This window comes from Callospermophilus lateralis, chromosome 7 (genome assembly GCF_048772815.1).
Source record: "Callospermophilus lateralis isolate mCalLat2 chromosome 7, mCalLat2.hap1, whole genome shotgun sequence".
NCBI classification, from domain to species: Eukaryota; Metazoa; Chordata; class Mammalia; order Rodentia; family Sciuridae; genus Callospermophilus; species Callospermophilus lateralis.
The window spans coordinates 22,669,147-22,693,237 of NC_135311.1; the positions used below are offsets into that span (position 1 = coordinate 22,669,147).

The following is a 24,091-nucleotide window of genomic DNA, read 5'->3' on the forward strand; positions in this document are numbered from 1 at the left end:
GAAGAACTGCATCTCTGTTTGGCTGTGAAAACAGTGCATACTCACATGTTTAGTTTCAGAAAATAAATCTGTGCTAATACATGACAGGAACCTATTTTCCCATGTTCTCTCCCTCATCTTATGGATGAATACAGGCTTCAGTTAAAGCAAACAGCTGCATGGTGCAGAACATTATTCAACATGGTGAGCACCCCCAAGTTCTAAAATGTGTAGTTTGGATTTGAGGTGTCCTCCAAAAGCTCATGTGTGATGCAAGGCAAGAAGATTTACAGAAAAAGTATTTGGGTTATGAGAGCCTAAATCCAATCAGTGCATTCACTTTCAATCCCTTTATGGGATTAGTTGAGTATAAACTGAGGGTGGTGAGGTGTGGCTGGAGGAAGTGGGTCATGATTGGGGGTGTATATTTTGTATCTGACAAATGGAGTCTCTCTTTGCTTCCTGATCATTTTGTGAGCCACTTCTCTCTGCCACGCTCTTCCACCATAATCTCCTGTCTCATCTCAGGCTTTGAAGAATGGAGCTGCCCATCTGTGAACTGAGAACTCTAAAAACCCCCAAAACCCCATGAACCCCCAAATAATCTTCTTCTCTAAAATTGTTCTTGGCAAGTCTTTTAGTCACAGTAGAACAAAGCTCACTAAATGACTAGTATAACTTTTATACTAAATTTTCATAACTCTGCAGAGATATTGTTTCTTGCTTTTGAAAGACTTGAAAACTTGGACTCCCATGGGAAACCACTAACTAAATCCTTAGAAAAGAATTATCCCAGTCCATTAAAATACGTCTGTGTTTACCACTATGATTGCATATGCCTCTGACCTGCTGAAAAAAAAGCCTACAGTGTGTTTCTGATAATAATTGATAACTGCATTCTGCTAAGACTAGGGTTTTCTGTTTTGAGTTTCTAAAATATTTAATACTTAGAGTTACTTATGATAATTCCAAGAAATGACTTTGTAATATGCATGTGTCCAACATTTAGGGATTATTAAAAGTATGCTACTTTAATATTAATTTTTCTTTGATTTTTCAAGCTATAAAAGAGCTGGAAATATTTTAAAACTCTCAAGTCATATATGGAGGACTATCTGATAATAACAATAATGGTTGGTATTAGTATCCTGGGCATTGCTTGATATTTGATACAATCACACAGACAATAGCTACAAGAAGCAATTATTGTGATCACCCATATTTTCAAATAATATTAAGGGTCCAGATGTGTTAGTTGACCCCTCAAGTCCTGAATTTAATAGCATCAGATTGATTATGTAAAGTCATAGTTTGTGACTTCAGACGCTCCTTAGACACATTTGTGCTCTACCAATAAATCATATTCTAGCCATTAACCAGAACAAAGAAGACCCTCACATAATACAAGTGTTTGCATGGCTACCCTCTTGGCAGCCATTGCCCAAGAGGATCTTATTTCCACGCTGATACAATTATTTTTAGAGAGAGAGAGAGAGAGAGAGAGAGAGAGAGAGAGAGAATTTTAATATTTATTTATTTATTTTTAGTGTTTGGCAGACACAACATGTGGTGCTGAGGATCGAACCCGGGCCGCACACATGCCAGGCGAGCGTGCTACCGCTTGAGCCACATCCCCAGCCCCCTCGCTGATACAATTTTGTCACTCAAATTCAATCCCATATTTAGAGCTATTGCTTTGAACTGAGGACTTTATCAGGTTTGTAGAGAGGAAGAGACATTCTGCTTACATTTGAAAAGTCTAACATGGTGGTGTGGAGATGCTGTGGGGTCCGGCAGTGTGTGTGTCTATCCAGCTGTGAGTCTGTCCTGGAGGGCAGGGGAGAGAGAGTTCTGAAGCCTCAGGAGGGTGTGGGATTGACTTGGGTTCTGCAGGGAGAAAGACTGCCTCAGGATGAACCCACACATTTTGCTGATGACCATAGTGTAGGAAGGATTGATGAGGATGGTGACACTCATGGTAAATATGTTTCTCTCAGATTCTCACCAACTGCTGCTTCTTCGTGAGGATGACTAGGAAGAGTGAAGCTCCCAGCTTTCCTCACCTGAGCACCGTGTTTTTCTGTGAAATCAGCGTTGGGATCATAGCCAACACTGCTCTGCTTCTCTCCCACATCCCCACATTTCCTCTCCAGCACAGGCCCAAGCCCACTGACCTGACCATTGGTCACTTAGCTCTTGTCCACCTAGTGATGCTGCTGACCGTGGGGTTCATAACTGCAGACACTTTGGGGTCTCAGGGTTTAAGGGATGACATAATATGTAAGTCAGTTATTTACTTGTACAGGCTGATGAGGGGCCTGTCCTTTTATACTACCTGCCTGCTGAGTGTCCTCCAGGCTGTCACCCTCAGCCCCAGAAGCTGCTGCTTGACAAAGTTCAAGTGTAACTCCTCACCTCAGAGCCTCTGCTGCTTTTCCTTCTTGTGGGTCTTTAATATGCTCATCAGTGGTCGCTTCTTGATCTCTATTGTTGCCACTCCCAATGTCACCACACACAGTCTCATGTTTGTTACTAAGTCCTGCTCTCTTTTGTCTACAAATTACTTGTTCAGGTATATGTATTTCTCCCTTGTGACCTTCCAGGATGTCTTCCTTATAGGACTCATGGCGCTCTCCAGTGGGTACATGGTGACCCTCTTGTGCAGGCATAAGAGGCAGTGCCAGCACCTTCACAATACCAGCCTGTCTCCAAAAGCATCCCCAGAACAGAGGGCCACCAGGACCATCCTGCTGCTCATGGGTCTTTTTGTGGTCATGTACTTTTTGGACTTTGCTGTCTCCTCCTCTTCTGCAATGTCATGGAACAATGATCCAGTTCGTCATTGTGTCCAGATGCTGGTGGGCAATGGCTATGCCACACTGAGTCCTTTGGTGCTAATCAGCACCAAGAAACAAATGATGAGGTTCTTAACAACCCTGTAGGGTAAGGATGGCAAATGCTTAATTATTCAGTAGTGGATTTTTTATTTTAGTATAAGTAAATATTTTCACTTTCTGTTAAGTCACTGAAATTTATGAAGTTCTCATATGTCTTCTCATATGCATGTATTTTTATGTAAGTAACTGACAAGTGGATCATAGGTTTAAACACTATCACTCTCTGAAAGAAATGCGATCTTCTAATTCCAATCATACTCATAAGATCTGATGTTCTCATGCAGTATCAGACTGTAAAGAATAAGCACACCACTGTATTTTCTTGGATGACCATCTTGAAAAAATAGGAAGACATTAAAACACCATGTCCCCAAAAAGAGACATCCCCAAGTCAAGGGAATGATGAAAATGAACCTGTTGTGAAATATCCAGATCAATATCATCTTGAAAGACACTGGCTGGCTCCCATGCATACTGGAAGGCAGAGAAAACTGGTATCACCTGCAGAAACCACTTTCTTGTACATATGACCAGAATTACTGGTCCCAGAATTACTGGTCCCAGTGGAACAGGCCAACTGATCCCAGTACAAGTAGCAGATACAAGCTCAATTCTTCTTGAGTGGGTTCTTAATGCTCCTGTTATCATCAGAGGATATGAAACTCTCCCTTCTTCACTCTTCCAAAACAAATTCTCCAGAAGCCTCCAGTCTCAGATTAGAATAGCACTATTGATCCTTCTTGTTCTGGGGCTTCAGCTTCTTAGACTGCACAGCTACTGGTTCCTCTGGCTCTCCAGCCTGCAGGCAGCCATTGTGGACTACTTAGTTTCTGGTTGCATGAGCCAACCTAATAAGCCTCGCTTTTATAGTTATACTTCCTGTTGATTCTGTTTCTCTAGAGAACACTGACTAATGCACTGACCTATAAAAGACTTCTTTTTATTTTTGTAGTGTGGAGGGTAAATTCTGCTCACGAGGTGCCTATCAGTGGACTTGCAGGTGAAGTGCCCTGACGGATAGAAGCACTGCTTATCCAGCCCTTCACCCTTGGCCATCCCCATGAGCATATTTCAATAGACACATCTCTTACATTTTCTTTAGTTTCTCAGCAACCTGTCCCACTACCCTAGCATAACTGGAATGGGGACCTGTCCTGGGGACAGCTCAAGAGGCCAAGAAGAGCAGGGAGAATGCACTGGAAAGATTCACCAAAAATATTTGGAGGATTATTGTGATTATACTTTTACATGTTTTATATATTTGTTAATTTGTATGTCATAATAGGCACAGTTTATTTGAGTTATACCTCAAGAAACCTATTCAAAACAAATTGAAATGGAGAGATCCTAACACCTTTACAAATAATAACTAATTAAATACTTATACAACGTGTCCATATATGTTCATAAAATGTAAGTATCATTGTAATAATTGATGTTCAAACTGTGGCAATGTATAAGGTTTGAAAAAAATCTTAAAAGTTCCATAAAGTAAAATTATGACTATCTTTGTACTCTAGATATAATTTAATAATCATAGTAGCAGAGAATGACACAGGATAAGAAATTTAATTATCTATATTCTTGCAAAATCTATAAGATGCTATAAAAAGCTATAGATCATATAGGTGCTTAATTATTGACCACATCCCCAAACATTTTTAATATTATTTTCTTTATAGAGACAAGATCTCCCTGAGTTCCTTAGGGCCTCACTAATTTGTTGAGGCTGCCTTTCAACTTGTGAGCCTCATGCCTGAGCCTGATGAGTTACTGGAATTACAGGTAGATCATATTAAATAAAAAAGTTAAGCTGTCCAGGTGTAGGGATCATACCTGCAATCCAAGTGACTCAGGAACCTGAGGCAGGAGGATTGTGTGTTGAAAGCCAGCCTCAGCAAAAGCGAGGTGCTAAGCAACTTACCAAGATCTTATCTCTACATAAAAAATAACAATGTCTGGGGATGTGGCTCAGTCGTGGAGTGCCCCTGTGTTCAATTCCCAGTGTGCCCCCAAATCATTTTTTAACTATTTTATACATGCTTTGAATACCAGAATATGAGAGTTCCAATCATTGCTATACCTTTTTAATAGCATGCTATATCTTTTTAACAGATTACAATGCTGAATATTGGTATTTCCATCTAAAAATAATAAAATAATATTTGAATTCTTATTTTTATAGCAGAATATTAATAGTAACATAGAATGCACACAGAAAAAATGCTTTTTTAACAATCTATTATCTATGTCACATGCATTTGAGAATCTTGTTTCTTAACATGAATGATGTGAATATTTCTTTCTGCATATTGTAAGGCAGGATAATTAGTATGAAGGACTCCTGTTCTAACTTCTGGATAAATTAAGATAAACATTAATTTAAATATTTAGAAATATTTACAAGAATAGTTATAATCTGAAAGTCCAAATATAAAGAATTATTTAAAACCAGATTATAAAGCAAATGGAATTTTGTGTTCCCCTGTGATAGCCCAGATACCAGGTATTCACCTTTTGGGTGGGACAGATATCTGGTGGAGTGGGACAGTTCACATAATTTTCAACAGCTGATTAGATAAACAGCAGATGGGCCATGGGAAGTGGCAGGCAACTTCAAGAGGGATATAAAAGATGAGAGTAGGGTGGGTGACAAGTAAGAGAGGATATAGCTTGGATACAGTGTCAATAAAAGCTTTCCTTAAAGCTCACTGGGATTTCAAGTTTAACTTACACATGACTCAAATATCTGATGTTACTGATTCAAAGCAGGAAAATAGGAAATGAAAATTTACTCTCAAGAATTACCTGGATTTTAATTAGCTATATATGGGTGGAGAATTTTACATTATAGAACACTCAAAGCCTATGTTCTGTAGATGTTGATGAGAAAAAAACATGATCAATACTATTTCAAATATTTTATAACCACATGTGTAATAAACATAGATATTAAATATTTAGATAATGAATATTTAGGCTTTTTAAAAGACTCTCTGGTGTCAAAATCTGAGAGAGTTTTCCTGAGTGAGTTTATTTCCCATTTATTTCCTGTTATGCACTTTTATCTTTCCCATGAACTGGCCTGACAGTGATAATAGAAACCATATTCTTCTGACCAGACAAACAGGTGTTAGGACCTTTAACACCAGAAACTATAGAAGGGAATCCAGAGGAGAGAGGATCCTAGTCTGGGTGGGTGGTTATCCCAGTGCAAGTCACTGTCTGACTCCTGGCACATCTGGACCTGACTTAAGCCAACCTAGATGATCTACACAGACACAAATAGAAGATGAGAGAGAAGTTACAAACCAACCTGGCATAACAGAGTGCCTTTTAAGACAACAAACAATCGTCCTCTAGATTTCCTTCACTATACATAACAAATGACATACCATGTCTTCCTGAACTATCTGAAAGTCCAAATATAAAGAATTATTTAACCACTATCTGTCTGTGGACATAAGATATTTGGGTATTTTGGCTCTTGTTATCTGTCTTAAACAGGGAGTTCTAATATCTCATAGGGATACTGATTGTAGTTTACTTGTACATATGCTGAGCAGGTGGATTGCAGGAACATGTTAATTCTACTTTAAATTTTTTTTTTTTTAGTACCAAGGATTGAAACCAGGAGCACTTAACCACTGAGCCACATTTGTAGCCCCTTTTAGTTTTTATTTTGAGACAGCATCTCATTAAGGTGCTTAGGGTCTCTCTAAGTTGCTGAGGCTGGCCTCAAACTTGCTATCATCCTGCCTCATTCTCCTGAGCTGCTGGGATTACAAGTGTGGACCACCATGCCTGGCCCACTTTATTTTTTTAATGCCAGTTTCATACTGATTTTCATACATGCTGTACCATTTTATATCCCTGCTAATAATATAAAAAGATCACAATTTATCTACCATTTTCTCAACAGTCATCATCTTTAGTTTTGTTTGTTTGTTTGTTTGTTTTCTGGTCATAATATAACAAGTATGAAATGATGTCACATTGTGGGGGTTTTTTATTGGTTTATTAACAAATTACAATTGTATCTATTGGGTAGAAGATGAGGTTAAAATATGTGAAGATTTTATGTAATCTTACATATGTAATATGTAATGATTAAATAAGGGTTATGGTATATTACTTTTAGTTTTGTTTTACATTTCCTTGATGAGAAATTGATAGCATTTTATTACTATTTGGGCCAGTTATATGCCTTCTTTGTGATAAATGTCTAATCAGGTTCTTTGCCCACTTTTTTATGGAAAAAACCTAATTTATTCCTGAGTTCATTCCTTCAATACTTATTTCTGAGATCCCCCAGTCAGGGGAAAGCAAAGGAAAATATTAAAAAAAAATGTAGACAAGGAACAAATTCTTATTTAAGGCACAAAAGTAAACACCAAGATCAAAAAGAAGTGGATTACAAGAACACCTTTCTCAACACTGGATTTACAGATAAACCATGAAATTTTCTCTTGAGAAGAAGAGCATAGACAAAGCTAGTGTGTGTGTGTGTGTGTGTGTGTGTGTGTGTGTGTGTGTGTGTGTTTGTGTGTGTATGTTTTTGTTTGGTACTGGTGATTGAACCCAGGGAACACTTAACCATTGAATTACATTCCCAACCAATTACTTTTCATTTTGAGACAGAGTCTCAAGAAGTTGCTCAGTGTGGCTTCTAACTTGGAATCCTTCTTCTCAGCCTCCAGAAGTGATGGATTTACAGGTGTGCACTACCACATGTGGCTGAATCCACCAACTTAGAGTCGTGATTTGGCTCTGTGATCTCTTCAGCTGACCCTCACATACAAGGTAGGCTTTTGAGAATTTGAGAATCAACAGGAGAATAATTAGTATTTAAAAAAGCACTTATCTTTTTTTTAGTATATTACACATATGAATGCAATTAATCTAGATGATAACACAATAAAATTTATAACGATAGGTAATGCTTAGGTTAATTACTCTGGTTATATCATAACAATGAGAAGACTGAGAATAGGGAAATGAAGTACTTTTCTCAAGGTCACATGCCTAATGATTGCCATGGATCATCTGCTATCTGTCTTTGCCCATTTTCAAATAAGTTATTAGGTTTCTGCCATTAAGTTTTAGGAATTTCCTATGTATTCTGAATTATTATAATTGTTATTTTTATTATATTATATGTATGTATATATATTATTATTTGCAGTACCAGGATTTAACCCAGGGTTACTCTACCACTGAGCCACATCCCCAGTCTTTAAAAAAAAAAAACTAGTTTTTTTTTAGTTGTAGTTGTACACAATACGTTTATTTTACTTTTATGTGGTAATGAGGATTGAATCCAGCACCCTGCACATTCTAGGTGAGCACTGTACCATACCACTGAGCCACAACCCCAGTCCCCGCCCCAGTCTTTTTTAATCTTTATTTTGAGACAGGGTCTTGCTAAGTGGCTGAGGCTGGTCTTGAACCTCCTGCAACAGACTCTGAAGTCACTAGGATTACAAGTATACCACCATAGCTCTTTTGTTTCTTTTTAAAATTTTTTCTTAGATTAAAAAAATTGGATTGAGTTGAGAGTATATCAGTGATAGAGGGATTGCTTAGCATGTGCATAACCTTGGTTTGAGCCCCAGCACTAAATAAACAAATAAATGAATGTAATATAAAAAATAAAATAAATTTTGAATTGACAGATAATATTGACAACTATTTATGTGTAGTGTAATATTTTGATACATGGATATATTTTGTAATTATAAAATCAGAGTAATTAGTGTATCTAACACATTGGGGGTGAAAGGATAAAGAGAGATTGGTAAATGTATCTACTATATTTTCTTCTAGGAGTGTTGTAGATTCAGGTGCCACATTTCAATCTTTAATCTGTTCTGAATTTGTGCTTAGAATGATGTTAGAAAAATTTTTTTTTTAATTTCTTCTGTATGTGGATATAAAGTTTCCCCAGCACTGTCTGTTGAGTAGATAAAAGAAGTGTAAAAGGCTTTACTTTCCCATTATACATTCTTGGCATCTTGTGAAAGAGTGATTGTGTATGTATGAACACATTTATGCATTTTTCCTTCTGTTTCATTAGTCTGAATGTTTATTCTTATTCCAGAATCAGAATGATTTATTTACTATATGTATGGAATACATGTTGCAACCAGGAAGTGTAATGCCTTCTGCTTTGTTCTATTGAAGCCTGCATGGCCTGATCACTTCTTAGAAGACCCACCTCCTAATACTATTATATTGGCAATACCTTAAATGTGGAGAGGACACATTCAAATACTAGTTGGGTGATTTTAGCTTTATATAGAGATTAGGATTGTTTTTCTATTTCTGTAAATTATCCTACTGGAATTTTGATGGGAATTTTATTGAATCTGTAGACTGCTATGAGTAGTGTGGATATTTTAACCTATTGTTTCTATCAATCCATGAACATGGGATGTTTTCCCAATTATTTGTAACTGCTTTAATTTCTCTCAACATAATATAATATAGTTTTCAGTGTTAAAGTCTTCCACTTCCTTTGTTAAGTTTATTTCTATGCATTTGATTATTTTTCATGCTTAATTTTTTTTTCACATTTGAAACATTTAGTACTTGGAATTGAACACTGGGATGCTTTACCACTGAGCAACATCTGGAGTCTCTTTCTTAATTTATATTTTTATTATGGAAAGTACATATGGCATATGAGTAATATTTTTTTAAAAAAATTTATGTTTTTGGCTTTAGGCAGACACAATATCTTTATTTTATTTTTACGTGGTGCTGAAGATTGAACCAAGTGCCTCACGCATGCCAGGTGAGTGAGCTACTCACTTGAGCCATATCCCCAGCCCCTACATATGAGTAATACTTTTAACAATTAGTGCATTTCTTTTATTATGGAATTGTAACCATCAGCCATTCCCAGTGCCTTTTTTTCTTTCAAAATCTAACTCTATCTAATAAAACAAATTCACCATTGTCTTTTTTTCTGAGTCTTTGAAACCTGCCAGTCTGTCCTCTGACACTATAAATGAGAAGAATCTAACTCTATCTTCTCAAAGTAGATTATGACAATATTTTTTCTTTTGCAACACATTTTACTTGCTACAGGGTCTTGAAGTTTCTTCTGTAGTGAATGGTGTGCCTTGATTTTTTTTTTTTTTTTTTTTTTTTGCTATTGAAAGCCAATAAATTTCAGGCCAGATTTTGATTCTAGATTCATCTACTTATGCACATTGTGTTGTTTTAAACATTGGCTATTGTAAATGATGTTACTATGAGCATAAGTATACAAATCATATTTTTATTTTTTTTCTGCTGTAAACAGAGAAGTACAGTTAATGGGTCATATGTTAATTTATGGTGAGAAATGTTACCATATTTTATTAGGCAAAATACGGATCACTGAGACTATTAACTTATAAAAATATTGTACACTTTTATGTATATACCAGAATGGGTTAACCCAAGCTATGAATTTAAGAACAACCTCTCAGGTGTCCCTTGCTGAAATCAAGCAGAAACATAGCAATTTTGTGTCATTTTATAGGTAAATGACTAAATTATCTATTACATATTTTCCATCTGTGTGTATCAAAGTAAATCAATTTATCTTATAAAACTATAAAGCCATGATTAATTTCTTTAACCTAGAATGCACATACAATTTTTCATAATTATAAAACTGTTCAAAGTCTCATTAACACAACCAGTCCATCACTCAAAGTTAAACACTTAGCATACTCCTCCATAATGATTTTAAAGAGTTCATAAATTGTTTCTCAGTACTGATCACCAATAAAGGACTGATTGTGGCATAGCCACATGGCCACAATGACCTGGATACCATGACCTATTGGTCATTGTTTTGTAGAATTCTTGAGGAGGAGACCATGCAGTCCAAACAGTACATGAACAAAAAGAAACCCATGAGCAGCAGAATGGTCTGGGTGACTCTTTGTTCAGGGGATGCAGCTGAAGACAGGTTATTACACTGGAGATGCTGGTACTGCCTTTTATGCCTGCACAAGAGGGTCACTATGTATCCACATGAGAGGGCCATGAGCCCTATAAAAGACATGTCACTGAATATGCCCAATGTAAAAAAATAATGCCTGAGCAAGCAACTCATGAGTAAAACTGTGCAGGATTGAGTAATAAATATAAGACCATGCATGTTTACTGTGGAGTTGTCAACAGTAGAGATTGAGAAATGAGCACTCAAGGACATGTAGAAAACCCACAGGAAAACCAGGGAACATAGGCTCTGATGTGGGGACTTACGTTGGAAATTTGCAAAGCAGGAACTTCTGGGGCTGAGGATAATGGCTTGGAGGAGACTCAGCAATTCGCCACAGATGCATGGGTTTATGTTTGCATTATGTCCCATTTCCATTGGTGTATGTGTGTGTCCTTCTGCAAGTACCATATTGTTTTGATTACTATAACTTTATAGTAAGTTTTGAGATCAGGAAGTATGAGTTCTCTGACTTTCTTTCAAAAACATTTTATTTGTGGTATTTGTGGCCCTTTGCCATTTGGTTTGAATTTGATGATCAGCTTTGTCATTTCTGAAAAAAAAAAAAAGCACAATTTGGATTTTGGTAGAGATCTCATTGGATCTGTAGAACAGCAGAGGTAAAAGAGGGAATACCTCTCCTGTTCTGGATATGAGAGCAAACAGTTTTAATATTTCCCTATTTAGAATAATGTTAGCTGTGGTTTTTTCATAAACCTGCTTTATCTTTTTGAGAAGGTTCCCTTCTTTACCTAGTTTTTGTAATTCTTAAGAAAAAAATTAACAAGTCTTCAATTTTGTCAAATACCTTTTTCATATCAACTGAAATTATCATTGAGATTTTTATTTTCTATGTTAATATGATGTATTACATTTACTGATTTTTTTATGTTGTACCACCCTTGCATTTATAAGTCAAATTCTTTTTGGTACAGTTTTATCCCTCAAAGTCGATAGTTTATAGTAGTCTTGGTTTTGAATATTCTATGGGTTTTGACAAATATATAATGATGTTACCAATGTCTTTGGTATCAGAAAAATATAGACTTATGGAATAAATCAGGAAATATGCCCTACTATTTTATGCTTTGGAAAAGATTGATAAGTATTTGTATTAATTTTTCAAAAGTTTAATAGGCTTCACCAGTAAACCCAGTAAACTTCTACTGTGCAGTAGAAGTACTCAAACTGATTCCTCTATTCTGTTTTTGCTGTCTTTCACTAAAATCTTTCCATCCGTCCCTTCCCTGCTATCAAATAAGAAATCCTCAATGACACCTTTCCTCAGGTCCTGGTAACTGCGAATCTATTTTCTGTCTGTATGTGTTTCTAAGCTCAGTTCTACCTTCTACATTAAAGGTTTGTGAATTACTGTCTCATGCAATTTTTGTTGTTCTTGTTCAGATTGAATAATATCCCATAATATGCTGAGGCCATATTTTGCTTATACTTTTATATGCTTTTGGACACTGAGTTGCTTCCATCATGGGTTATTGATAATAATGCTATTATGAGAACCGGTTTATATATGATATCTTAAATACCTACATTCCATTCTTTTTAGCAGATCAGTAAAAGAACAATTGGTGGTTCCGGTGGTAATTCATGGCAGTAAATATTGACATATTTAGTTGGGAAAAATACAGCTCATTTAAAGCACTTACTAAAACATAATATACACTCTCCATGTGTTTATAGTGGCTAATGCACACCTTCCTCATAAGAATCTTTTGCTAATGACAAAATCATGGAATTTTCAGGGAAATGGATGGAATTAGAGCAGATTATGCTAAGTGAAGCTAGCCATTCCCTAAAAAACAAATGCCAAATATCTTCTTTGATATAAGGAGAGCAACTAAAAACAGAGCAGAGAGGAAGAGCATGAGAAAAAGATTAACATTAAACAGGGACAAGAGGTAGGAGGGAAAGGGAGAGAGAAGGGAAAATACATGGAAATGGAAGGAGACCCTCATTGTTATACAAAATTACATATAAGTGGAAGTGAGGGGAAAGGGAAAAAAACAAGGGGGAGAAATAATTACTATAGATGGGGTACAGAGACAAGATGGGAAGGGAGGGGAGGCGAGGGGGGATAGTAGAGGATAGGAAAGGCAACAGAACACAACAGACACTAGTTTGGCAGTATGTAAAAACGTGAATGTGTAACCGATGTGATTCTGCAATGTTTATATGGGGTAAAAATGGGAGTTCATAACCCACTTGAATCAAATGTATGAAATATGATATGTCAAGAACTATGTAATGTTTTGAACAACTAATAATAAAAAATTTTAAAGAAGAATCTTTTGCTGACACCAGGCAGATATGTTGGACATTTGTGTTATCTCAAAGAGGTAAAGTATTGGCATTTCTGTGACACATTTGTTATTCACATGTCTCTAACAGATTTAACAAAAAAATGTATATCTCCATATTCACATAATCCAGAGAACATCTATTGTATGACATGATTTATTGTTTGGAAGCCAGTGTATTGGCACATTAGGAGAACTTATCTATCATCAGTACTTAAATTTTTGCTATCTTAACCAAAATGATTTTAAGAAGTTAATAATTCATTTTTAGTGCAGATTAGCAGCAAAGGACTGGCTGTGGCATAGCCATTGGCCACCGTCATCTGGACATAAAAGCTAACATGGTCATCTTTCCACATAGATCTTGAGGAGGAGAAGATGCTGTCCAAACAGTACATGAGCACAAAGAAACTCATGAGTAACAGGATGGTCCAGGTGGCCCTCTGTACAGGGGATGCTTTTGGAGAAAGACTGGTGCTTTGAAGGTGCTGGAAGTGCCTCTGGTGTCTACACAAGAAAGCCACCATGTACGCACTTGAGAGGGCCATGGGTCCTATAAGAAAGAAATCCCAGAATACACCTAATACAGAAAATAAATGCCTGATGAGGTAACTCATGGGTAAAATTGTGCAGGATTGAGTAATAAATACATGGCCATGTGCAATCACATTGGGAATGGCAGTAGAAGACAATGAGAAGTGAGCACTCAAGGACATGTAGAAAGCCCATAGGAAAACAAGGACACACAGGGTCTGCTGTGGGATTTATGTTTGAACTTGGCCAAGCAGAGCTTCTGGGGCTGAGGATGATGGCCTGGAGGACACTCAGCAGGCAGGTGGCACAAATGGAGAAGCCCCTCAGAAACCTGTGCACGTAGATAACTGATTGACACTTGATGTAATCCCCAAAATCCTGAGACACAAAGACACTTGTAACTAAGTACCCTAAAATTATCATCATCCCCATGTGGATTAGGGCCAAGAGACCTATGATCAGGTCAGTGGGCTTGAGCCTGTGCTGGAGGAGGAATGTGGAGATGTGGAAGAGAAGGATGGAGTTGGCCAAGATCCCAAATTTTTTTGCAGAGAAAAACGCATTTCTTATGGTAAAAACAAAAATCATAGAGTTGGTTGGTCTTTTTCATCTTTTAGGCAAGGAATCACAGAGTATATATCTTCAGAAGCAATGAAGAAAAAGTCTTTATTCAAGTAATATCACCATCATGAATCTCAGCCTTTCCTATTACCATCAGAAAATGTGTGGATTCACCCTAACACACCCTTTTCCCACTTCAGCACTCAAAAGTTTTCTGACACCTGCCAAGTGTCATATTTTCTATTATTACCAAATTACATCTGAATTGCATAACAATTGTTGAGTTCCCACTGTACATCAGCTTTCCTATCCATTCAGACCTACTATATATTATTAAAAAAATTCTCCATTATAATCTTATCTTGAAGTCTTCTGGAGTAGTGTCTTTATTGGTTTTTCATCTTTCTCTTCTCAATGAAGTCCCAAGTGCATATTGAATATGCAACAATTTTGGTGAATTCAAATAGGAGGATTGCATAATAGTAGAGAATACCATCTCTCTCAAGAAAAGAATCTCAATGGAGTAGTTTTAAACTATGAAATGTTATTTTGGTGCAATAATTTTATACTGGTTTATTACCAGACCTTACATCTTTAATACATCAACTGAGCCAACGTTGAGAATTACACACTGTATGACAAATTGTTTGAATTTGTATCTGTTATCTTCCATTGATTTCAAGCATTACCTTGAGTCATCCTTGATGGTGAATTGTGATCATCTCATCTATGAAACCTGGGCATTCCTATTATGTGAATTCTAAAGGTATTGTGTGTGCAAGAAGATGAAGTACCAAATATGTAAATGTTTCTGACATATAATGACTTCTAGAAATATTGGCCAATGTGTTTTAATTATGCAGTTCCTCATTTATATGACTTGGGATATGTAATTCATTATTAATTTTAATAATGTCTATCTCTGTGGCTACCTCAAGATTTTTCCATGTTAGGACATTTTAAAAATGTGTGTAGAAATATCTTTGGTGGCATTTTAGGACTGTGTTTGAATTCCCAGTATAGCTATACATCTTACATACCCATTATTATCACCACCAGAATAACTATAATAAGTGAGCCAATTCCAGCTACCAAATATTAGTAGGAACATATTCTAATGTTTTCTACTAAGGCAACTGTAATTAGTATGGTAACTAAAGTCACAGTTAAAATAGATTCCAAGTTCTTTCATTGTAAGGTTCTCATTAAAGAAATCATTTGAAGAAAGCCTGAAGAATGGATCTTCAAAAAAGTCTTGATTATCATCTCAAAGAAGTAAGCATTTTTTCAGTTCAGACATCTAAGCATAAATTTGATACAGAAAATTTGATGTTAATCTACCAATGGAAGTTTTTCTATACAAGGCATGTTTGTGCTTTAATTCAAGTGTTTGAAATAGTAGTAGGTATGTATTTTAAATCATTTCCAGCCATATATTGAAAAATAACAGTCACCAAAAATCATGCATGTGTGGCCAAATGTCTTTGTAGTACATGTAGATCTATATATAACCCAAGATAAAAGAGAAAGCAGAAATATAAAATATTTATATGTGAACATGAGCTATCATTTAAAAATCTGTAGAAACTAGGTTAAAACATCAAAGTGTTGATTCTTTATTTTAATTTTTAATTGGAATCTGCTCTTTGTACTTATATATGAGACCTAGCATTATAATCCAAGATGTGTGTAGATTGTGCTTTGATCAAATCAGGGGAATTTCCATCTTCTCAATTTGTTATCATTTTTATGTCGGAAACCTGCAAACTCTTCTCTGGTTATTTTGAATTTTATAAGTCATCATTATAGCCTCATCGCTCTATTTGCTATAAAACTTTGCTCTGTTAAAAGTTTTTTGCACTCCTTACCCACCATCTATCTAATTCTCTTTCTTATTATTGATATAGAAAGTCTTTGTGTTCTTGGCTTCTGTGTGATAAACTTTTTCAGCTTCAAGGCATGAGTGCCAACATGCACTATTTGTGGAAAATGAAAACTCTCTACCACCACTAGAAAATGATAATTTTTCTACCAAGTAATGATTAGGTAAAATAAAAATTTTTCCATTCACTCATTCAGGGTTTGGGAGTTGTCTCCCATGATAAGTCCAGAAAAAAGAAAGTTGGGAATCTATATCTACACGAGTCCCAGCTTTTATGGATCATACTGGATCACTAGAATACAGCTGTCTTATTTTGTGACATCTATGTACATATAAATGGCATTTGCCCATTCTTAACAAATTTGTTTTACATAAGTCAAGTATCTATGGGCACTTTATAGTATAAGTTTAAATGGATCCATAATAACATGTGTTATATAACTTCTAAAAATTGTTCTAGGCCAGGCACAGGAGTCTAAGACAGTAGGATCACCAGTTAAAGCCAGTTTCAGTAATGTAGCATAGTTCTAAGCAAATTGTGAGACTCTGCCTCAAAATAAAAAATAAAAATAAAAATAAAAATAGTTGGGTATGTTTCTCAGTTGTTAACACTAGCCCTGGCTTTAATCCCTCGTACCAAAAAAAAAAAAAAAAAAATAGAAAAAATGTTTTTAAATTGTCTTCTTTCAAAAACAACAAAAAGTGTATTATGAAACAAAACCAAAAAAATTGCATTCTATCACATAATTCCTGTAACATACAGGATCTGCTTTAATTCATTTCAGACATTTGAACCTTATAAGAACCAAGGAATATAACACTCATTGAATGAAATATTTTAATCACCTGTGTCTCAAGACCTTCGGATGACATTAAGTTCAGTGTGATCAAATATCTGCAGTTCTGCAAACAGGAGTAATGAAAATCAGTAGTGTCCTGTGCCATGAGTTTGCAATCATATTCAGAAATTCATGGATTTGTTTGTTCATTGCCTTAAAATAAGTGGAAAATTGTTTTTTAAAAGTGAATTTCTGTATTGGGAACAGGAAAATCTTAGACTGTTTCCTGATGTACGCATTTAATATACAATTTTTAAAAATATTTGTGGTTTTTAGTTGTAGTTGGACACAATATCTTTATTTTATTTTTATGTGGTGCAGAGGATCAAACCCAGCACTCGTATGTGCTAAGCAAGTGCTCTACCACTGAGCCTCTACCCCTGAGCCTCTACCCCAGCCCCAACAATTTGATATATTCTTAAACATAACAATTCTTTCTCCATGTAGTGCCTGTAGAAAACCCAGAAAATACTTTTCTAATCATCCTATTATCTCCAGTTTTTAACCACAAACAATCATATCAGTAAATGCTGCACATGGAGTATGTATGATTAAAATATGTAAATATATCTTACTGGAATTGTAAAGCAAGTTCTATAGTATTGTCCATGCTGATGTACAATGATTGCTAGAAAGCATCAGAGCATCCTGGAGAATGTGAACAATTCATAAAGATGACCTAAGAGAAATCCCATGGCATGTCCCTTCCCAGCTGTGATTCATCACCCTCAAGCCTGGCACGGCACACCCTAGGAGATCAGAGGACAGAGCATGAGCTCTCTGCCATTAGTCAGGCGATCTTAGAAACAGTACTCAAATGAGGGTCTTAGAGGTGATGCCAAAGTGGCCCTCTTGTGCTGCTCCCAGACTTGATATTCTGTGTTTTAAGGATGTGTCAATCACAGTGAATCTAACATGAATTTCTAAAATAGGTCACATCTGAAGAATCCACATCTGGTAAGAGGAAGGAAAGGCTAAGTGAGTAAATGAAAAAAACAGATCACACATGAAAAAAAAAAAAAGAAATATCCAAAAATTTCAGAACTTTCATTTGTTAGAGCTCATAGTGAAGACTGGGGACCCCTCAGGGTTAAAACTCCCTTTAATATTCGGATCAGGTAAGCAGTCATGTCAGACAGTGTGCCAACCTGCAATCACCAAATCCTGGGTAGCTGTATGATGCATGCAGCATCATGCATGTTCCCTCACACTAGTGAGAACTGCTCAGGAAGAAGTGGCCATGAGCTGGAGGTCAGGACAGAGGAGAGAGAATTACAGGAGGAGGACACCCTGCTGAAGACTGCACTGCAAGTTTGGGGTCTTAGGATCTTCATGGTGGGCAGATTTCAGGGTGAAGGTGTGAAGGGAGCACACATCTGTTCTCTCCTCTGCAGTGTGAGCATCATCTTGCTTCTCTCTTTGAAATGAGATGGCAGATAAATAATATTTACTCACCACTTATTTATATGTGTGCAGACTCATATGCTTTGGACTGTCATCACAAACCTCAGCTTCACCACTGATGCCAAATCCTGCCATTCTCCCCTTCTATTCACTAAGTTTTTGTAAAAATTGACAAAAGTATCTAGGAGGTGTGACCAGTCTGCTTTGAGCAAGTAGGTTTGGAGCTGAGGTCCATGTAGGCAGCACTTTCTACCTTGTGGCACTACTTGTGCCATAAATCTATGATGAGCACAAGGAGAGATGCCTGGCTCCTCAGGGAAGGCAAAACCATCGCCCACCAGAAGTCAATCATGTGGGCACATCTGCTGTGAGATACACAAACTCCAGTAATATGATGAGCAAAATCCTGAACAAGTCTTCAGCAATGAGTGGCAGCTATTTGTGAGAAATAGAGGTGAGAATTATCAGCTGCTTTTTGTAAATTGTCAGGGTTATAGAGTACAGCTCAGGATTCACACTTAGAGCAATGCTATTTACATTACCACTATTTTAAATGTCTCTTGAGAAAAGCCACTAGAACAGAAAGTGTTCTTTTTTTTTAATTAATTTTTATTGTAGGTTGTTCAAAACATTACATAGTTCTTGATATATCATATTTCACACTTTGATTCAAGTGGGATATGAGCTCCCATTTTTACCCCATATACAGATTGCAGAATCACATCAGTTGCACAACCATTGATTTACATATTGCCATTCTGGTGTCTGTTGTATTCTGCTGCCTTTCTGTGTTCTTTTAATGTCAAGAAACAGGAAGCCCTAGAGGTGCTTCTTCAAGGACCCCAAGCTGTCAGTACTAGAAAACCCAAGCAATCCTGCAGGAGAGTCCTTCTCCCTGATTGATGTAGGGATGAAAGATTCAAGTCCTGCTTTCCTGATCAACAGGAAGTGCTTTTGTCTCATTTTATTCTTTGTGACTTAGTGACAAGAAAAGAAGATAGGTTCACATTTATTTATTCATGCTAAAGACACGAAAAACTAAGTTTGGGAAAAAAAATCTAAATACTAGGTACTGTTACCAGGACAGAATGGGATTTGACTGAGCTAAGATGTTCCTCTAAACAAAATCAGATTTAGACATTTTCAATATAATAGCAATTAAAAAGTTTTTTTTTAGTAACTAAAACAAAAAAGGACTAATGAACACAAATATTCTTTCACCAAATATTATGAATTGTGTTCTTAGGTGTTTGGAGCCATGGATGGAAAACTACCAGCATGTTCATTTGATTTTTTAAAAATGCTTAATGTACTTCCAATTTCCTATGAAATTAAATTGGATTTATATGAAAATTACAAAGGAAAAGTTTATAGTAATATTAGATTCCCCTTTATGAAATGATGTTTGGAACACAGAACCCCATTTTCTTCAAAAGATTTTTAAATTTATAATTATTTTTATTATAGAAGTTGCTTACATCAATAATAGTTCTATTTGAATTATGAAGATGACAGTAGAAAAAATTATGTAAAAAAGTTAATTTAAAACTTATATTTTCCCTGATACTATGTATATGAAGAAATATTATTTAAAATATCTAGATGACATACTGCATGCAAGTCATGTTACTAGAACTCATTAAATTAAAATAAATTAAAAACCTAAAATCACTTGATATTTCTTATGAAGAAAGTTATGAACTTTAGGAAAATCTAATTTAAAGACTCAAACATTTTTAGAAGAAAATAGTCTCATTGCACCACACTGAGCACGGTCCTCTGGGCTCAATACAACTTTATAGCTGATGTCTCCTCTGCAGCTACTAGAAATCTCACTGCAAGGTCAAATTCCCTCCTTCCACAGCCTTTTTTGGACCCACCTGCACTCTGATTGTGCACCTGAAGACACAGAGGCACTTACCCAGATGGCTGAGGCAAGGAGGACTCTTTGCAGCTGAGAAGAGCTCAAAACTGTTTGAACTCCTTGAGGTTTAAGGAATGGACACCTTTAAGTTCTGTCTCTGCAGGAGTGTAATTTTAATGTCTGTAGAACAGCGACAAGATCCCAGTGGAGAACACAGAAGTGTGGCTTCCCCAGCAGAACATGTCCCCTGTGTGTAAATTTTACTTTATTCCCTATTGGAATAAAGGAGGAGCAATCTAGGAAGATCTGAGGTCTAAACTTTTCTCTAAGTTCCCTGGACACATCTGGAGGGGGATCTTGATTGCAATCATGTCCCCATAATTTTGACAACTCCAGTTACTCTCATTCTGATTCTAATTAGTCCAAACTCATTCCATAATATACAATGCCTCCACTTTGGGCAGGGTATTCCTGGAACCTCCTATGGTTTCCCAGTGGCTCTGGGGGTCCTCTCCCCACAGGGTGTGACAGGTGTCTCCTCCCTAGTTTGTTCTTACATGGAGCACCTGGTTTTGGGGTAGTGTTGGTTCTGTACATCATCACTTCCAACCTGGCAGTATTGAGTTTCAAGCTCTAAGTAAAATATTAAAATCCATCTGAAAAGAAATGGAAAATAAAAAAGTAGTGGCAGAGATAAAGATCAGAGATTGAGGCGATCACAGGCAGATTGAACATAGAACTGAGGCAGAGCCCAAGCTGGGAGTTTTCTCTAGGGAACCTACCTGATTAGCCTCATTAATGGAGGTAGAGGAGAGGCCTACACTTTCTCTGAGAGAAACCATGTGAAATTAGGCTCCATTTCCTGTGTATTTTGTATGAATTTGTATAAAGCATTGAAGACAAATTGGAGCCCTGTGACTCAGAGTCAAAAGAGAGTACAATCATTTCAAGTAGATCCACTGATGCACCAGGTATTGGAATCAGAAGAAACTTTCTTTATCATAACCATTATCAATATGTGAAGAGTTAATGCAGGTATGATAACAAATGGAAAAATAAGTTATTTCTAAAGAGAATTGGAAAGTTGAACTAAGTGGAAATCTGTAAAATGAACACTGTAGCCTGTACAGGCTCAAATTCCACATGGTTGACCCTGGGCTAGTTTGGAAATGGCAGAAGAAATTTACAACAAATGCCAAAGCATGAGACTTCCAAAACCATGTGAGAGGGAGATATAAAATAGGAGAAGATCCTAAATAGTTGAGCAAGCATTTTAGCCTCTGTGCAATTTGGCAAGACATATCTGGTAAGAAGGAGGCTCAGGGCTTCATGTGCTGTGCAAAGTTTATCCCCACATGCAGCCCCCATTCTTTCCTAGGCTCTGCCCTACTCCCTGATATGGCATGGCCCATTGATCACTAAGGTGCTTCCTGGAATCCTGTCTCTCTCTCTCTCTAGGAAGCTTCTTGAGTAAACCATAGGATACAGTTGGCCAGTGTACTCCCAAATTGTTTTTTGTGTGTGGAGACATGATGAGCTCTTTGGAGAGGTATTGAGGTGTAGACAGACACTCTGTACTGTTGTGGACTTGCTGTATGTCTTTGGACAAGTGACTTTAATCTTTTTGTCCATGTTTCCCTGATTTTTAATAGAAAAGTGACTGTAATTGTCAGAGTTAGGCACAAAAACACTGATATGTGGGCTGTAGTGCTGACCAGTTTAACAAGAAACTCTGGAGAGTAGGTCTCAAACATGGGATTTATAAAAGCTTTCAAGGATATTCTCATATGTAGTGAGTAGTAAATAATAAATGTTAGTGGACCAAGGTCTGAAGTGGATCAGGATGCATTTGAATTATGTTTTTTTATATATTTATAGAGCCTTGAATAGACTTTAACCTCTCAGAGCCTCTGTTTACTCATCTGTAATATATGGATGATGCCACTTTCTTCCCAAGGTTATGAGGAAAACTAAATGAAGTCATAGATAGCAGGCACTTGGTTCACAGTGGGTGCTCCCCAAGACAGGGGAAAACTGGCCTTTCTGTTTTTGCTTTACTGGTGGACACCCAGCAGTAGATACATGCCTGCCCCAGAGTTGGCACTTCAAAGAGATATAAGTAAATATTATCAAAATGACTATACTACCAAAAGAAGGAAAAGATATATAAGTAAATAAGTGTACTTTTATTTTCATAAATATTTTCATCACATAAATATGATGATTTAACATTAGTTACTGTGAAGAGAGTTACTTCCTTTTTATGGCTCTAAAACTACATTTCCCATTTTTTTAAAAAAAAACTAGAAGAAGAGGCAGCACTTCCAAACTCATTCTATGAGGCCAATATCACCCTGATCCCAAAACCAGAAAAAGACACATTAAAGAAAGAAAACTTCAGACTAATAACTCTAATGAACATAGATGCAAAAATTCTCAATAAAATTCTGGCAAATTGAGTACAAAAACACGTCAAAAAGATCGTGCACCATGATCAAGGGGGATTCATTTCAGGGATGCAAGGTTGATTCAACATACAGAAATCAATAAATGCAATTCATTACATCAATAGACTCAAAGATAGGAATCATATGATCATCAAAATAGATACAAAAAAAAAGCAATTGAGAAAAGAAAGCACCCCTTTATGTTCAAAACTCTAGAAAAATTAGGGATGATAGGAACATGTCTCAACACTGTAAAAGCTATCTATGCTAAATCCTAGGCCAACATAATTCTAAATGGAGAAAACTTGAAGGTATTCTCTCTAAAAACTTGAACAAGACAGGAATGACCTATTTCAACACTTCTATTCAACATAGTTCTTGAATCACTGGCCAGAGCAATTAGACTGATGAAAGAAATTAAAATGTTATATATAGGAAAAGAAGAATTCAAATTAGCACTAATTGCTTATGATATGATTCTATTATCTAGAAGACCCAAAAAGTTTCACCAACAAAACCCTTCTAGAACTAGTAAATAAATTCAGCAAAGTAGCAGGATATAAAATTAATCCCCATAAATAAGAGGCATTTCTGTATACCACTGACAAATCCTCTGAAAGGAAAACAAGAAAAACTAATGCATTTACAATAGGTTAAAAAAAATACTTGCAAATAAACTTAACAAAAGAGTTGAAAGACCTATACAATGAAAAGTACAGAACCCTAAATAAAGAAATCAAAGATGACCTTATAAGATGGAAAGATCTACCTTGCTCTTGGATAGGCAGAATTAATATTATCAAAATGACTATACTACCAAAAGCACTATACAGATTGAATGCAATTTCAATCAAAATCCCAAAGATGTTACTCAGGAATAGAAAAAGCTGTCATGAAAATCATCGGGAAAAATTAGAGACCCAGAATAGCTAAAGCAATCCTCAGCAAGAAGAGTGAAGCAGGTGGCATCACTATACCAGACTATACTACAGAGCAACAGTAACAAAACAGTAACAAAACCAGCATGTTATTGGCACCAAAATAGACCAGTAGTCCAATGGTACAGAATAGAGGACACAGAGACAAACCCACAAAATTCCAATTATCTTATATTAGACAAAAGTGCCAAAAACATACATTGGAGAAAAGACAGCCTCTTCAACAAATGGTGCTGGGGAAACTGGAAATCCATAAGCAACAAAATGAAATTAAACCCCTATCTCTCCCCACACACAAAACTCAACCCATTTTTATTTATTTTTTATTTTATTTTATTTATTTTTTAAATATTTATTTTAGTTGGACACAATACATTTTATTTTATTTATTTATTTTTTTGTGGTGCTGAGGATAGAACCCAGGACCTCACA

General features: G+C 36.2%; 1 protein-coding gene across 1 annotated transcript; it reads left to right on the top strand.

Moving 5' to 3' along the window:
• The first annotated feature begins 2,006 nt into the window (after positions 1–2,006).
• Positions 2,007–2,921, top strand: LOC143404097 (vomeronasal type-1 receptor 90-like). Its single transcript, XM_076862426.1, has one exon. It carries the CDS (start codon positions 2,007–2,009, stop codon positions 2,919–2,921), a length of 915 nt encoding a protein of 304 aa, XP_076718541.1.
• Positions 2,922–24,091: the final 21,170 nt, after the last annotated feature.